We start from the raw sequence: 16811 nt of genomic DNA, 5'->3' as shown, positions 1-16811 counted from the left end.
AAGGCATCAAGGGGGGTACATATATATAGGGGAGTGGGGTTGTTGGAGGGGGTAAAAATGACATGGAGATTCCGTGAGGAGATAAGGATAAAGATAAGTTTTGAGAAGCAGGAGGTTGGTGTTAAGTGGGGGGAGTGGCTTGATAGATTGAGGAAGAGTTGGTGGGGACGGGCCCTGAATCTGGTCGCCTCTGGTGTCAGTTCACCTGTGAGGCTGTCTGCGTGTCAGCACTCAAAACCTTCCCTGCAGCTCCCCACACGCCCGGGAAGCCGAAGCTGATTTACGTGTGACCCACTCTCTTTCACCACGGCTCCCCACCCGCCCGGGGAACAATGGCTAGTCTGCAGGTCACTAATACCTTTTTCCACAGCCCCCACCCGCCCGGCGAACAGTGCCTTGTCAGGCTTTAACGGGGCCTGCCCGGGTGCCGGAACAAGGAGAGCCGAGGGGGCGCCTCACTCGGTCTTCCCTCTTTTGCTTCCCTCCGTTCCCAGATGATCTCCTGGCGGAGAGCCAGAACTTTGGTAGTATGAGTTCCTCATTCACTTCGGGGCTCTGAGCCGCTTGAGCTGCTGGTCCCATCTCATACACACACACACACACACACACACACACACACACACACACACACACTCGTCCCCCGTCCCCTCGGGCCCTCCCCGGCCCTGGATGGATGATACGTACCGGCTCTGCTGTGCCTCACATGTGCCTCAGGCCTTTCCCCCCGGATACCGACACAAGGTCCCTCCGTGGAGGACATGTGGCAGTCCCGTCCTTCGGCTGGGGGAGGTCGTAGCAAGGGGGGCGAGGTCGTAGCAGGAAGGCCAAGAGCGTTCCCGTCGCGGGTGCTGCAGTGCCGGCGCTGCGTGTTCTTGGGCACCGATGTGCCCGACGTACCACGTGGAGTCGCACAGCTTCCCGGGTCGGATGCCCCTTTTTATCCTGCGGTTTTTTGTCCCTCTGGATTGGTTTCTGTTTGGATCCTTTGATTTGCATGAAGGTTTAATCGGCCCATGACAGTTAATTGGCCCAAGGCCTCTTGATTGGCCCGTTTTGTTCAGGCTGCTCGTTTCGCTGGGGCGGGGTGCTGCTCTTTACTGAGGTGTAATAGGGTACGTTGAGTACCGTATTCTTTATAACTACCCTTTAAACCCCTTTTACAATATAATAACCAAACTAACAGTACATGCTTAACAATTACCAACTATTTTACAACAGTTTCTAACCTAATTTTAACAATTCCATCTCTTCCTGTCCTGGTCACCAGGGGAGGGCAGCGCGTCCCCGAACACTGCTTCCCATGAGGAAAGTGTCCACAGCCTGAGGCTCCCCCTGCACCTTCCCCAAACTCAACAAGCCAAGTGACCTCAGCATCTTAAATCTTGGCCTCAATACTCTTCATCATCTTGGCCCCCAAACTCCTGACACACTCTAACAGTGTGATGTCCTTAAATTGAGGCACCCAAAACTACACACAGGACTCAATATGTGGTGTGCAACCCCACAGCACAGTGAAGAATGGGATCGTCACCTCCTGGACTGGCCAGTGGTGCTGTGCCTGATGCACTTCATGACGTAGTTGGCCCTTTTGGCTATCACTTGTGGCACACTCTTGACTCATATTCAACTTGACATCAACCCAAAAACTCAGATTGCTTTTAATGGAGATGCAATCCAGCCTCTCATCCCCCAATTTCCCTGTGCAACCACAATTTCCCTGTCCTGTGTGGAGAATCTGGCACTTGTTAGATTTTAGATGATTGGTGATTGATCAGCTCTCTGTCCGAATCTCTGTTAGGCTCCTCTACCATAAAGGGAGTCAGCAGCTCCTCTTGGTTTAGTATAATCAGACTTAATTCCTGCAACCAGATCATTTTATAAGAACATTAAAGAGCACTGTCACTAAAATTGAGCCCTGGGGAACCCTGCTTGTGACTAGGCACTAGCTTCTTAATCTTGAGAAGATAGAGAATTTCCTCCTTTGCCATTATGTTGATTTCAGCTGGCTGCAGCTAATCTTCACAGTGGGTAGTACAAGGCTATGTTTTGGATTTGTGCTGAACATAGTGATGATAATATAGAGATATTTCTGTTGTTGCTGGGTAGTGCTTGTACAGAGCCAAGGCCTTTTCTGCTCCTCAAACTGCCACACTGGAAGGAAAATTGAGGGTGCATAGGAGGTTGGGAGGAGACACAGCCAGGATAGGTGACTCAAACTGACCAAACAGATATTCCAGACCAGGCGACATCATGCTCAGTATATAAATTGAGGGGAAGAAGAAGAGGGAGGGAACATTTGGAAGGATGGTGTTTGTCTTCCCAAGTAACCATTATGCATGATGGGATCCTGCTCTGCCAGAGATCACCGACCACCTCTCTGCCCATGGGAAGTGGTGACTTAATTCCGTGTTTTGCTTTGCTTTTGCTTTTCCTATTATACTCTCTTTACCCACAAGTTTTCCAGCTTTTACCCTTCCAATTCTTACCCTGATCCTGGCAGTGGGGTAGTAAATAAGCAGCTGCTTGAGGCTTGGTTGCTGGCTGGGCGTTAAACCTCAACGGTGATGTAAACCCTGCAGGGTTTGAGGTTTAACTTTATAATCTTAATTTGGAAAGCAGAGGTTGAGGGTGCCATGTGCCTCTGCCATAGGTGAAGCTTTCCAGAATGGATGCTGGACCATTTGAGGAGCAGAGAGTCAGTGCAGTCTAGGCAGCATACATCACTTACAAACCAAACCCCTCTGGAAACCCAGTTTTCTCCCAGTCCAAAAATATCCTGTGACATTTTGCGAATGCCAACGCTGTTCAAAGCAGACACATCACTTAACAAAACCTCAGCCTTGTTAAGTTAAAAACTTGATAGTCACACTGTTGTGTCACCACAGATTCTGGAAAAACAGCAGCCACATGAAGCCAGTGCCATGCAAAGGCTGTTTACTGTGTTTTTACACTTCAGCTCTGAACAGAGGCACTGTGCACGCCTTGGGAGTCCCCACGTTGTCCTGAACATGGGCTTGTTACCCGTTGTGCAGCTTGCACACTCAAGTGAGGCATTTTTATTCCTATATTTCTGTTTCTTTATTCTTGCTTGTGCAGAGTAGGGAGGGGGCCTCCTGATAATCAGTGCTTCACACTGTTTATACATTTTAACAAAGGTATCAATATTGATCAGTTACAAATTACATAACTTTATGGACTACTATTCAAACCGCTATTTGCTGGTTGTATTTCTCATTTCTTGTGGTTATTAGTGCAGGTGCTGCTCTTCTAGATGAGTCTGGCATCTCTTTTGAATAGACGGCTAATGGGACATGATCACTCACTCCTGGAATCAGCTTTCTTCCAGTTACTGCTCAGTCCTGCTGACTTCAGTTCTGGTGGTTTTTGTTCACCCAGCCCATTCACCTTGGGATTGTCTTCTCTTTTCCTCAAAACAAAAGATTAGCCAAGTGTACAATGTTCGCAATGCAACTGCACAATCATTACTGTCCAGCCAGTTAGACAAACAACCAAAAAAAAAATTTGCAAAGTTTGACTCAAACCTGTATTCAGATATTGAGGCGCTGCAATCTGGAGGAGCCTGATGGTTTTGACTTGTATGAATGCACACAAAATCACAGAATCACAGGATTGTTAGGGCTGGCAGGGACCTCTTGAGGTCATCTAGTCCAAGACTCTTGCCAAGGCAGGGTCACCTGAAGCAGGTTACATATTCAGGTGGGGTTCAAATGTCTCCAGGCAGGGAGACTCCACAACCTCCCTGGCATTCTGTTCCCATGGTCTGCCACCCTCAATGCAAAAAAGTTCATCCTCATGTCGAGCTAGAACTTCTTGTGTTTTAGTTTATGGCCATTGCACCTGATCCTGTCACTGGGCACCACTGAAAAGAATCTGCCACTGTCCTCTTGGCACCTGCTTTTGAGATATCGATATACATGAATAAAATCCCCTCAGTCTGCTCCACACTGAGACAGGCCCCGTTCTCAGAGCCTTTCCTTGTATTGAGATGTTCCAGATCCCTAATATTATAATGTTATCATTATTTCATTATATTATTTATCAATATTTCAATGAATATAAACAATAAATAAATTATATAAACATTTGTATTCATAAATAATAACTATATTATAAGTATTTTATAAATAAAATATTTATTTGTAATATTTATAAATAAGAAATCTTATATTCTATTAGTATATATAATTATTACATACATATCGTACATATCTAAATTATATACATTTTTTATTTTCGTGTATGAGAATAATTAATATAATAGTAGTAGTAGTATACTACTGCTACTACTACTACTTTGCTGAACCCTCTCCTGGAGCTGCTTGTCTCTCTTGGATTTTCCTTCCAAATCTGCATGTCTGAGCTATACTGTCATTCCACAGTACCCCACTATGCTGACAGCAAATAACCACTTAATTATTTATGTTGGATAAGATCTTTGAGATCAACGGGTCCAACCTTTGACTGATCCAGCATATATGTGATATATGTGTGATGCTAGACCCTGTATCTCTCTGGGCTGTCACCGGGGCCCAACCAGAGCTACTGTGCCTGCAGAGCAGGCAGGGAACTGCCCAGAGCCCCCTTAGAGGACAGGAGCTGCCTCCCACTGCTCTTCTTGGGGCCACCCTGTGCCTTCGAGGGGCTGCAGAGCAGACCACACCTGTCCCTCAGGTGGCCGGTGATGCAGCAGCCCCAGCCAGCCTGTCAGCATATCACAGCTGTGATGGGTCAGGCTGGAGAGACCACTGTGGTCATCTGGTCCAGCCTCCCTGCTGTAGCATGGCTATCCCAGAGCACATGGCACAGGATTGTGTCCAAACAAATGGGGTATCGCCAGTGAGGGGGACGCCACAGCCTTCCTGGGCCATCTGTTCCAGTGCTCGGGCACAATAAAGTTCTTCCTCAGGCTGAGGTGGAACTTCCTGTGCATCAGTTTGTGCCCATAGTTTCTTCCCCTCTTGCTCAACACCACCGAGCAGAGCCGGGTTCGTCCTCTTGGCACCCCTTCCCCCTTCTTTAGACATTTAAGCACATTGATGAGGTCCGCTCTTGGTCGGTTCTTCTACTGATCCTCTCTGGCAGCGACCACCTTCCCTTCCCTTCCCTTCCCTTCCTTCCCTTCCCTTCCCTTCCCTTCCCTTCCCTTCCCTTCCCTTCCCTTCCCTTCCCTTCCCTTCCCTTCCCTTCCCTTCCCTTCCCTTCCCTTCCCTTCCCTTCCCTTCCCTTCCCTTCCCTTCCCTTCCCTTCCCTTCCCTTCCCTTCCCTTCCCTTCCCTTCCCTTCCCTTCCCTTCCCTTCCCTTCCCTTCCCTTCCGCTCCCCGTTTCCCGCGGCCGGAAGTGGCCTGGCGCGCAGGGCCTGCTGGGATTGGGCGGGCGGTGGAGCGGCGCGAGAGCGCGGCCCCGCCATCGCCGTGTCGCGGCCGTCCTTGTGTCGCCGCTGTCGCCTCCGTCGCGATGCCAGCCGCCACGAGCCCCGCCGCGCCTGCTGCGCAGGAGGCGCTGGAGGTCGCCGGTCGCATCATCGACCGGCAGATCCAGGACGACCGCTGCTACCCGGACTTGTCGGAGCTGCTGGCGGTGCCGGCGCCAGGTGAGTGGGGAGCGCCCGCCCCGGGTCCCTGTGGCCTCGGGCCCCGCCGCGGGGCGGCCTCGGCCGGCACGGCCCGGCTGGACACGCGGGCGGTCTATGGGCCTTGCTCGGGGATTGGGGCCGGGTGTGAGGAGGCGTCTTGGTCGCGGGGTGGGGTGGGGCCGTGCGGTGTCCGCTTCAGTGCGCGGGGGAGAGTTGTGGATGTGAGGAGGGCGGTAGGGCTGGGTTTCAGGTGCCTTCTGTCCCTCGGAAAGGTGACGGAAACGGCTCTAAATTTCCATTCTTCCTGTTGGGAGGTCCCGTGCAGAATGATCTTATGATAGCCCTGTGCCCACCACCATGCCTAAGTTGCACGCAGCCTGGAAAGCTCTCTTCAACTTGACTTTCTTTTTTTGTCTGCAGCTTTGTGTTACGCATACGGTATATGTAGTCCCTCCCACCAAAAATTCGTTTTGTTCTGCTTAACACGTGGAGGCAGCATTTCCTTCTTCGTAGTGCTGACTGGCTGGCAGAGTGGGCTCCGCAGAGGCATTCTAGTCGTATATATGCAGAGGTGGCTGGATGTCCACAAAGAGCATCTACGTTCTGGTGTGCAGGGATGGCATGGCCACAGTGTAGCTGCTCTGGCGGCGTCGTGAATACACAGCACATAAAACAGTGAATATATATAGGTGTTTTAAGTCGGTCCTGCGAGTACAGGCAGCCGTTCTAGGTGAAGGAAGGTGCTTCTGGCCTGTTCATGTGAATGTCTGGCCATACAATGAATAAAGACCTGCAGGGTATCACAGGAAAAAGGGGCTAAAGAGTAGGCAGGTGAGTTATTGTAAGAGTTTGTTTGCAAATCTGTTTGCTCTTATCTCATTTGAGACTTAGATTTATTGTTTGTGGTTTTGCTCCTACAGAAACCTCTGTCCACGTGTATCTTGTGAGTAGTGATACTTAGTGTTTAAAGTCTTTGCAGCATCAAGGCATTTTATTTTGTTTTTGTTTTTGTTTTGTTCTTTCTTGTAGGTAGCCCTACTGTATCTGGCATGTCAGATATGGATTATCCCTTACAAGGACCAGGTTTGCTGTCAATACCCAATCTTCCAGAAATCAGCTCAGTCCGCCGAGTCCCACTTCCACCGGAGCTAGTGGAGCAGTTTGGACGTATCCTTATGTAAACAAATGTCATAGATTGTGTAAGAAATAATATTAGAAACAGCTTTCCTCTATATTTTTCTTCCCCAATCTTTTTGTCAGACTCCCAGCAAAAACTTTCAATGTTGTTCAGGTTGTCTTAATAATACTCTTAAGTGTTAACAAGGTGCATTTGCATAGAGTTGTTGGTGGAATTGGTTTCTAAATGAAGAATAGAAGTATGCAGTTTGTGTAATACTATGTTTTAATGATTTTTTTAAAAGGCTTTGAAGAGGATTTTGCTGTTGCTACCCAAAATGCATTTAATCCTTACATCAGCAGTGCTTCAGATATGCAGTGCAATTGTATGATGGGAGTATTTCCAGAGATAAGCAGAGCTTGGCTGACCATTGACAGTGACATCTTTATGTGGAACTATGAGGATGGGTATGTAGAGAATGCATTCCTGATGTTGTTCTGTTGGTATTATATCAGAAGTAAGCAACTGGAGCAGTGGGAGATTGTTTACTGGAAGCATGGAGATGTGCTGTTCAGTTTAACTGATCTTAATTCCTTTTAGGCTTTACTGAAACTTTTGAATAGTAAGCGTATAATGATCTGTAAGAGTTAGTAATATTGCTGCCCAAACCATCCACAGGTGAGAGAAAGGAAAATGTATTTCCTTTGGGTCAGACATAACTAATATCCTAAAGTTACTACTCTTTTTATGCAAGGGCTTTGCTTGTCCTGAAAAAGGAGATAAAAATCCTTCTAATTGCCTAACTTTTATGAGTAGGTTTAGTAAGTGCTGAGATGCATGTGCAGTGACAAGTCATTGCCACAATGGTAAGTAATAGGGCATTAGTATTTTGAAGTATTGTAATTCAAACTCTCCATCCTTGCTTATTGTATGGATGCATAAAACTGAAAATAGCTCAGTACATTTTGAAATGGCATTGGTCAGTTTATAGTTTGCATGTTTGCGTCTTTATTTGCCCACTTAGTAAGCATTTGTGTAGTAAGGATTGCTTTGTACATATTGTTGCATTTCCTAAAAAAAAAAAAAAATGCAAAGTTCAGAATAGCTACTCTGTAAATTTACATTGTGTCAGAGCGTATGAAATACATTCCCCAAAGAAAACAGCACTGCATGGTGTTAGTGGTAGATAGTAGGGAAGAAGTTGGGAATTTTTGCATCAGATAATTTTCATGGGGGAAAAGAATCCCATGAGATTTCCTTCTCTTGATGTTAATCAGTATTGCAGATCCTTCATTGTGTAATTCAGAGTAGACTGTATGAATTAACTAGACCCGAAAATACAAAATGCTGCAGTTGGATTTGCTTTGAAAATCAACTGTAGGAGCTTCAAGGATGTCAAATGACCTGCTTTCACTGGAAGTGAAAGATGTAGATGGCTTCAAAGTGTTGCAAAAGCATTAATAATTTTAAAATATGCATTTTTTTTTTATTTTGTTATTATATGATGTTAAATGACGAATCTCATGCAATTTTTTGTGTATTTATTGACAGAGGAGATCTGGCTTATTTTGATGGCCTCAGTGAAACTATTCTTGCAGTGGGCCTTGTGAAGCCAAAAGCAGGTAAGGAGTACTATGAAGATATTAGAATTGGACAGTACTGAAACTTCTGTGTATTTTTTCAGTCTTTATGTATATATGCATTTGTATTTTATATAAATAATGCAGTGTACGGTAATATAAAAGCCAGAATATGGTTTGGGTTTTATTTAATGCATGGATGTGGCACTTGGTGCTTATGGTTTAGTTGACATGGTAGTATACAGTCTCAAGGTTGGATTCAGTGGTTCTGGAGGTCTTTCCCAGCCTTCATGATTCTATGTTATGTGTAAATCCGTGGTTTGTATGTATGTGTATATATATATATATATATATGTACACACAGACTATATGGGTTTGTTTTGATTTTAGAAACATTAAAAATTAATTATGAGCCCAAATAATGTATAGTTTAACAATTATTTTCCCTGATAAGCTTGCATTTTTTTGCCACATCATGCTTTAACATTTCTTCTGTTTATAAATTTACATATTCAAGTGATAATTTCCATGAGATTCTGGTTTCTAGCCTTCCTAGTTTCAGCATCTGTTGCTAAGATAACATTAAGGTCAAAGTTGAATTGGCAAATGAGTTGAGTTTAAAAGAAACATGTTGGCAAGAGAAATGTTGTTGTAAAGGTCCTTTATTTCATGAAGTGGAAGTTGAGCTGCTGGCTGATACTCCTTTCTAATTCCAGAATTCCACAGATCATTAGGCTTAACATGTGACTGTTCAGTCTAATGAGTTGATATGGCTTTCCAATGGATTTATTTGCTTACATCATTGTGATCAGAGAAGCAGGGTGCAAACTAAAATTTTCCTTTTTTATTTAGGTATCTTCCAGCCTCATGTACGACACTTACTTGTTCTGGCTACTCCTGTGGATATTGTGATTTTAGGGCTTCATTGTTCTAATATACAATCAGGTAATACTCTCTTCTCCCCTGTTCCCAGTGTTTTAATTTCCATGTATATTTACACATGGCACACATGGCAGTTTTATTAGTGGTCATTCAAAAACATTTAAAAACCCCATGTGCCAAGTGCCTTGCTTGTTTTTAAACCTTTAAATCATGTTACAAGCAGGGAAGATAATTTTTATGGTGTGTGCACTTGCTGGATCATGGACTCCATGAGAAGCATTGAGTTTTGTTACTCACCTATTTAATGTAATAAAAGCTTTTCAAACAGGTGCTCCTGTTAATTAAACAGCATGTTGGAGAGGGAGAGAAGATAGGTGTATGAATCTTGAAACTGTGAATAGAATTCGGTAACTTTGTTGGCATTTGTATTCCAACCACAAAATTGAGAACCTGATGGCATGTTTTTATGCTATATATACTGAGAGAAAGAATTGTTTGGTGAAAGTGAGAGAACCATACTACGTTTTTTTTTTAAATAATGTGTCAGTGTGAAACAGAAAACAAGTAGAAACCTGTGTTTTGGACTTCGTGTGATTCAGAGGAGAGAACAGCCTATAGAAATGAGATACATTGTTTTTCCTTATGTGGAAACCTGCATAGAATGGATTTATTACTCTGCAGTTCACATTGGACAAAAGCTGTTAAAGAGTATTTTCGTACCTATGAAATTTTCTGTAATTTTTTCTGATTTCTGAAATGTTTCTTATCACAGACCTGTAGTATTTATTAGAACAGCTTAAAAACCAAAGAGGATTTATGTTCTTTTTTGTTTACTGAAGGTACTGGATCACTCAATGACAGCATGTCTGGAGGAATGCAGCTGCTACCAGATCCTCTGTATTCGCTCCCTACTGACAACACCTACATCCTGGCAATCACATCCACTGATAATGGCAGGATCTTCCTGGCAGGAAAAGATGGCTGCTTATATGAAGTAGCATACCAGGTAACTGTTGTTTTTACATACAGGCTTTTTTCATTTTTTCACTATTGTGGGATCTCAGCAATAATAGTTCTAAAACATGTCAAATTTGTGGGCTCTTTTCTTCTGTAATTGTGTTGCTTGTCTTGGTTGCACAACAGCTTGGAGCAGATGCATTTTCTTTGAAGAAGTAGTGTTTATGAGGGGAATAGCATGCAGTTTTGGTCAAGTTTAAAAATTCAAATTGCATTATCTGTGCACATGTTTTATGCAAAATTTTCGTTTTAATGATGACTGTTTTCTTTCCATTGAATAACACAAACTTGTTCAATTAAATAAAAGTTTGTTTGCAGTTAGATCTTTACTTGTTTTCATACTTGTCCTTTGAATGATTTTTAATATTGCTCCTAATTTGGTTTTTGTTTTGCTATTCTTTCAATGCTGTATTTGTTTTACATTGTAGGCTGAAGCAGGCTGGTTTAGCCAGCGCTGTAGAAAAATTAATCATTCAAAGAGTGCGCTGTCTTTTCTTATTCCTTCGTTGCTACAGTTCACATTCTCAGAGGATGGTAAGTATTGACATCGAAGTTCTTTTTAGCTGATAATTTAATGTAACCTTTTAAATAATGCTACCAAGAAGTCAGTCTGAATATTTTGCTTACTCAGAGGACTTGGTTATTGTCAGTACTTGTAGTGGTTCATTATTATAGAAGAATTCCACAAAGGTTCTAGATGACTGGAAGCTGGCCAATGTGATGCCTATTCACAAAAGGGGTGGGAAGGAGGAACCTGGTAATTATAGATCAATTGGCCTGACCTCAGTAGCTGGTAAGGTGATGGAGCAGTTTATATTGAGCGTGATCATGCAGCAGTTATGGGATGGCCAGGGCATCAGACCAGCCAGCATGGGTTTAGGAGGGGTAGGTTGTGTTTGAGCAACCTGGTCTCCTTTTATGACCCACCTGGTAGATGCAGGAAAGGCTGTGGATGTTGTGTACCTGGACTTCAGCAAGGCCTTTGATACTGTTTCCCACAGCATACTCCGGGAAAAGCTGGGAGCCCACAGCTTGGGCAGGAGCACTCTTTGCTGAGTTCAAACTGTCTGGATGGCAAGGCCCAGAGAGTGGTGGTGAATGGTGCTGCATCCAGCTGGTGGCCAGCCACCAGTGGTGTCCCTCAGGGGTCTGTGCCAGGGCCAGTCCTGTTCAGTATTTTTATTGATGACATAGATGAGAGTATTGAGCCTTTCATCATTAAATTTTCAGATGACTCTAAGCTGGGAGCGTGTGTTGATCTGTTGAAAAATAGTAGGACTCTGCAGAGATACCTGAAATGGTTGGATGGATGGGCAGAGTCCAATAGGATGAAGTTTAGTAAGTCCAAGTGCTGGGTCCTGCATTGTAGCCACAATAACCCCCTGCAATGCTATAGGCTGGGGATGGTGTGGCTGCACAGTGCCAGGAGGAAGGGGACTGGAGGTGCTGGTTAACAGCGGCCTGGACATGAGCCAGCAGTGTGCCCTGGTGGCCAGGAAGGCCGATGGCTCCTGGCCTGTGTCAGGAACAGTGTGGCCAGCAGGAGCAGGGAGGTCACTCTCCCCCTGTACTTGACACTGGTGAGGCCACACCCTGAGTGCTGTGTCCGGTTCTGGGCCCTCAGTTTGGGAAGGACGTTGAGACTCTTGAGTGTGTCCAGCGAGGCTGGTGAGGGGCTGGGAACACAAACCCTGTGAGGAACCACTGAGGGAGCTGGGGGTGTTCAGCCTGGAGAAGAGGAGACTCAGAGGTGACCTTATCACCATCCACCACTCCCTGAAAGGTGGCTGTGGTCAGGTGGGGGTTTGGTCTCTCTCTCCAGGCAGCACTGACAGAATCAGAGGACACAGTCTTGTTCTGCACCAAGGGAAATGTAGGTTGGATATTAGGAAAAAGTTTTTTTATGGAAAGAGTGATAAAGTACTGGAATGGTCTGCCTGGGGAGATGGTGGAGTCAGCATCCCTGGATGTGTTTAAGAAAAGAGTGGATGTAGCACTCAGTGCCGTGGTTTAGTTGAGGCGTTAGGGCATGGATTGGACTTCATGATCTTGAAGGTCTCTTCCAACCTAGTGATTCTGTAAAATCAAGATAGAGTTTGTGTTTAGTTCAGGATGTACATAGCAAAGCCTGAAAAAATAGACAATTCTTTGACATTTCTATCTAAAGTGAGTGATATGTATCACAGAATTAATAGGTGCTTAGTGGTATTACCACGAATGTGGAAAATGTGTAAGTGACTAGTCTTACCTTCTTTCACTGTTTAGTGAAAAATGATTTTGAAATTACAAGGTTTTTTCTCTGGGATTTTTTTTTTGTTGTTTGTTTACTAGCAGCAGTGTTAGTTGATTGCTGTTTTGAATCACTTACAGCAGCAGTCCTGTATGAAAGTGCAATTTTTGTGAACATACAATTCATTATTTTACAGACATTCTGTCCTAAATTTGCTTTCCTGAGTCCAATGTTGATTTGCTGGTTCTCCCTTTTTTCCCTCTTCCTCCAGATCCTGTAGTTCAAATTGCCATCGACAACTCTCGAAATATCTTGTACACCCGCTCAGAAAAAGGAGTCCTGCAAGTATGTGACTTCTTATGACTCTTTGGTCTTTTATTAATGTGTGTAATAATGTACAGGTACCTCTGTAAGTTTACCTCAATACCTGAGAATTCTCTGTAGCTATGTCAGGCCTTTACTTGTTTTTATATTTTTGTAGCAATGTGTATGCTGAAGATTTGAAAAACTTTTCTGAGGAAAGAGTAGCCTCAATTATATATAAGCATAAGTACAAAATAAAAATACAGCTTGAGTTACTTCTTGTTTAGTGAGGCTGAATTTATTAATTAATTCATAAATCACTGAGCTGTGTTATTGAATTGCAGGTTTATGATTTGGGGCAAGATGGTCAAGGAATGACCAGAGTTACTTCTCTTTCACAAAATGCTATTGTTTCTGCTGCAGGGAGCATTGCCAGGTATGTTCATGACAGTTAAAATGTAAGAGGCTTCCTTTAAGACCCATAGTTTCACAATACAATTTTGAAAAATTTGCATGTTTCTTTGGATTGAAAGTGTATTGGTTTTTTTTGTTTTATTTTTCAGAACAATTGATCGTTCTGTATTTAAGCCTATTATTCAAATAGCAGTGATTGAAAATTCTGAATCCATAGACTGTCAACTACTAGCAATCACACATGCAGGTAAAAAGCAATGCTAATTCCACTCCACTCAAACTGATAAATGGTATCTGCACATTTTGTGACCTTTCTTGTCTTTTTTTCAGGTGTCCGACTATATTTTAGTACATCACAATTTAAGCATCCAACAGCTCGTCCTTCCATGTTAACCTTGGTCCATGTCCGTTTGCCACCTGGATTTTCAGCTTCTTCAAACGTAGAGAAGCCTGCAAAGGTTCACAGAGCTCTTTATAGCAAAGGTAGGCAGTGGAACATGGCTCAAATAAGATTATTTTTTGTGTGTGACAGTTACTATTACTTTGATCCCTATAAGCATCTATTTTACCCTTTAGATGGCAAATGGTGTTAAAAGTGACCTTTTGAAGTACCATATGACATACCAATCCAGGAGATATTAGTTTTTGTTCAGATTGTATGATAATGACTTAAAGATTGAGTTTTGCTAACTTAGGAATGACTTAATGAGCTTGCATTTAATGCATGATGACTGCTTTGACATGGACTTACTATTGCTGTTCTTGATAGGGGTCCTGCTGATGGCAGCTTCAGAAAATGAAGATAATGACATCCTGTGGTGTGTCAATCATGATTCTTTCCCTTTTCAAAAGCCAATGATGGAAACCCAGGTATAAAGCAGACTTCTTTATGATTTTGATGAGATCTAGGTATTATGCTTTCTTTCCTAATAACAGATGCCTGAATCATACTGTCTGCAAGACATAAGTAGGTGACAGAAAATTTCATGAGAAATTTGGAAACTCTACAAAGCTGAATGAGCCTCTTTTAGTAGGGATTCGTAGTTCCAGCATACTTTTCTAGCTTGATGCAAACTTATGTCAAAAGCAATTGCCTTAACTTCTAAACTTGATTTCTAATTAATATATTTGAGAATACTTTCAGCAATGCTGCATATTGTGCACAAGCACAGAAAAACGTGGCCCTCGGTCCATAATGGTGTTGATCAAAATTTGATAAAGATTTAAAATGTAGATGCTAGAAACTTTGTGATTCCTTATTTAAACGTACATGCCATATCTTCTATAAAATCCACACACGATTAATGTCTTCATTATTTCATGGTGGGATGGTTTCTGACTTTCATTTTCCTGATTGTTATGTAAGTGTGTTTGTATGAGAAGTTTGGAGGGGTTTAGTTACCTTATGTGTCAGTTTAGGGAAACATATATTTCATCTCTGAAAGACATTTAAAGTCTTCTGCTGAGGTAGAGGAGTGACATTTCAAAAATAGTGTTACTGAAGAAATAGCAGAGTTGGAGTGAATGAAGGGACTATGTAAGTTAAAAGCTTCAAAGTTAAGTTTTCATTAATCTGCTGTTTAATAACTTACAAAGGAACTTTATAGTTGTTTTAGATCCCTTCCCGCAAAAATTTAGACATGAATATCCCAAGAGCCAACCTCTTTTTCCCCAAGGCATCTGACAGCAACAGCTAGGTTTCCCAAACAAAACTGCAGCCTGTTCTTGAGCAGCAATTCTTTCTGGTTATTTTGAATGGTAAATAGTAAAATATTACCATGGATGTGCAAAGCCCATTTCTGCTTCCAAACTGTGGATAATATCTGTCTGTTTCTCAGATGACGACCCGTGTTGATGGACATTCCTGGGCTCTTTCTGCTATTGATGAATTTAAAGTTCAGAAGATTGTAACACCACTAAATAAAGACATTATTCCCATAACTGATTCACCTGTTGTTGTGCAGCAACACATGCTGCCACCTAAGAAGTTTGTTCTGCTTTCAGCCCAAGTGAGTATTACTTTTCTTGACGCAGGTTACTAGAAGAATTAAGTATGAAATTGGACATTTCATCTAAACCTGTACATGATTCATTTTAGACTAGTTTTCAGGATTATATTTTGAGCATGAAAAGGAATCAGGAAGAAGATTGCTGGAATTATCTGTACCTATTTTAAATTTACTCAAAGGTTTTAGATCAACTTCTTTTACACAGTGTGTTAATAATTTTTGTTGCTCTCCAGAAATCCTTGCAGATACAAATCTGGGAAGTTCCTTTAGCCTTGGTTATGCTTTTGGTTATATGAAATTGAAACAGTCACTGTCTGCCCTGAAAAATAGTTTAAGTAAATATTGTTGGCAATTGACATTTGAATTAGTAATTTCCTATTTGTCATAGAAAAAGTCCCAGAAAAGGTTTTTTGAGCGGGTTTTAGGAAAAAATAAGGAAAAGAAAGGAAAAAAAAAGGAAAGAAAGTGAACTTGCCTATTTTTCTGATTATATAGCAATATTTTTGGCACTCAATATCTTGACCAATAGGCTATTTAAAATACTGTTAAAATATTAATGTCTTGCAAACTCTAGACCTGCAAGCTGCATTTGTTTAATAGCAACTGTTTTGTTAGTGGCATTAATTTGTCCGTTTCCAGTAGTTAGTTTGAATGCAGGGAAGGTGATTAATGTGAAGTCGGAATTCATGCCTTGAATTCTTCAAGCATTTTTTCTTTCGAGCAGTTTTCAGGATTTGCAAGTTACACAAAGCCTTTATTTTCTGCATATACTTGCATATGCAGAATGTAATTCTGTGCTTTGTGTTAGGCTAAGAATAGCAAAATTAACTCAGTTTATGGAGAGTTTGTAACCATTGCAGTACTTGCCTGCCTTTCCTTGATTCACTAGTGCTTGGGAACTGGGCTTTGGACACCAGGTACATTTTTATCCAGTGGTGCAGTGGAGGAAGACTCAGAATGCCAAAGATAAATGTTATGGAGATGGCTGTGTTGTGATGAAACAGAGTAAAGACAACTTTAGCCTGACTCGCTTTGCCTTACTTTTTAGGGAAGTGTTATGTTTCATAAACTCAGACCTGTTGATCAGCTGCGGCATCTGCTTGTCAGCAATACAGGTGGAGATGGAGAGGAGATTGAGAGATTTTTCAAGTTGCATCAGGTAAGAGCTTTTCATGTGTTATGAAAAATGAAAGACTTGTCACCTTTTCGTTGTTGCTGCAGCCTTCTGGTCAATGTTTAATTAAAGTGATTGGTAAATTTTTCTTTTGTCTACATAAAGCTATATCATATAGAGAAATAAGTTCTCATTTTATGATATCTAAAAGCAAATGTGTAATTCACTTTCCCTGAAATTCCTACATCTTTTATGTAAAAGTGTAGTGCACTTCTTAGTTTCGAAAGAAGTTCATCTGAGAGCAGGAGAAGAAGAGTTTCTAAAAAAGTTGAATTCCTATCACTTCAAGGGATTTTTAGGTTCTGAAGGCCAGTAGAAATGTGTGTACTTGATCTGGGTATTCTCTTTTATTAGCAGCTTACGATAAACAAGAAACAAGCAGAAACATGGTTATTGTGGATTACAATTTCAATATGACAAGCATTGTGTAGTATCTGCAGTGAGTGTTCATTGTAATCTATTCTCTTGTGCTTGGAAAGGAGATAATTGCTA

At 42.3% G+C, this 16811-nt stretch overlaps 1 protein-coding gene across 2 annotated transcripts in view; it reads left to right on the top strand.

Annotated features, from left to right (window-relative positions):
• Window positions 1-5451: 5451 nt before the first annotated feature.
• The window catches only part of NUP155 (nucleoporin 155), a 28780-nt gene continuing 17420 nt past the window's right edge, over window positions 5452-16811 (top strand). The window contains exons 1-14 of one of the 2 annotated variants that reach the window (XM_063179894.1): window positions 5452-5611; window positions 6623-6760; window positions 7081-7177; window positions 8262-8332; window positions 9143-9235; window positions 10012-10178; window positions 10618-10723; window positions 12691-12764; window positions 13067-13158; window positions 13286-13383; window positions 13467-13619; window positions 13906-14006; window positions 14975-15145; window positions 16194-16304. In XM_063179894.1, coding sequence (XP_063035964.1) covers window positions 5476-5611; window positions 6623-6760; window positions 7081-7177; window positions 8262-8332; window positions 9143-9235; window positions 10012-10178; window positions 10618-10723; window positions 12691-12764; window positions 13067-13158; window positions 13286-13383; window positions 13467-13619; window positions 13906-14006; window positions 14975-15145; window positions 16194-16304 — 1608 coding nt within the window. In that variant the 5' untranslated portion in view covers window positions 5452-5475. The remainder of the gene's footprint in view (window positions 5612-6622; window positions 6761-7080; window positions 7178-8261; window positions 8333-9142; window positions 9236-10011; window positions 10179-10617; window positions 10724-12690; window positions 12765-13066; window positions 13159-13285; window positions 13384-13466; window positions 13620-13905; window positions 14007-14974; window positions 15146-16193; window positions 16305-16811) is intronic. The other variant, XM_063179895.1, reaches the window with a different exon arrangement.

Source organism: Melospiza melodia, chromosome Z (assembly GCF_035770615.1).
Source record: "Melospiza melodia melodia isolate bMelMel2 chromosome Z, bMelMel2.pri, whole genome shotgun sequence".
Classification (NCBI taxonomy): Eukaryota; Metazoa; Chordata; class Aves; order Passeriformes; family Passerellidae; genus Melospiza; species Melospiza melodia.
Note: the sequence above shows the minus strand (reverse complement) of the source record. Positions and strands in the feature narration are given on the sequence as shown.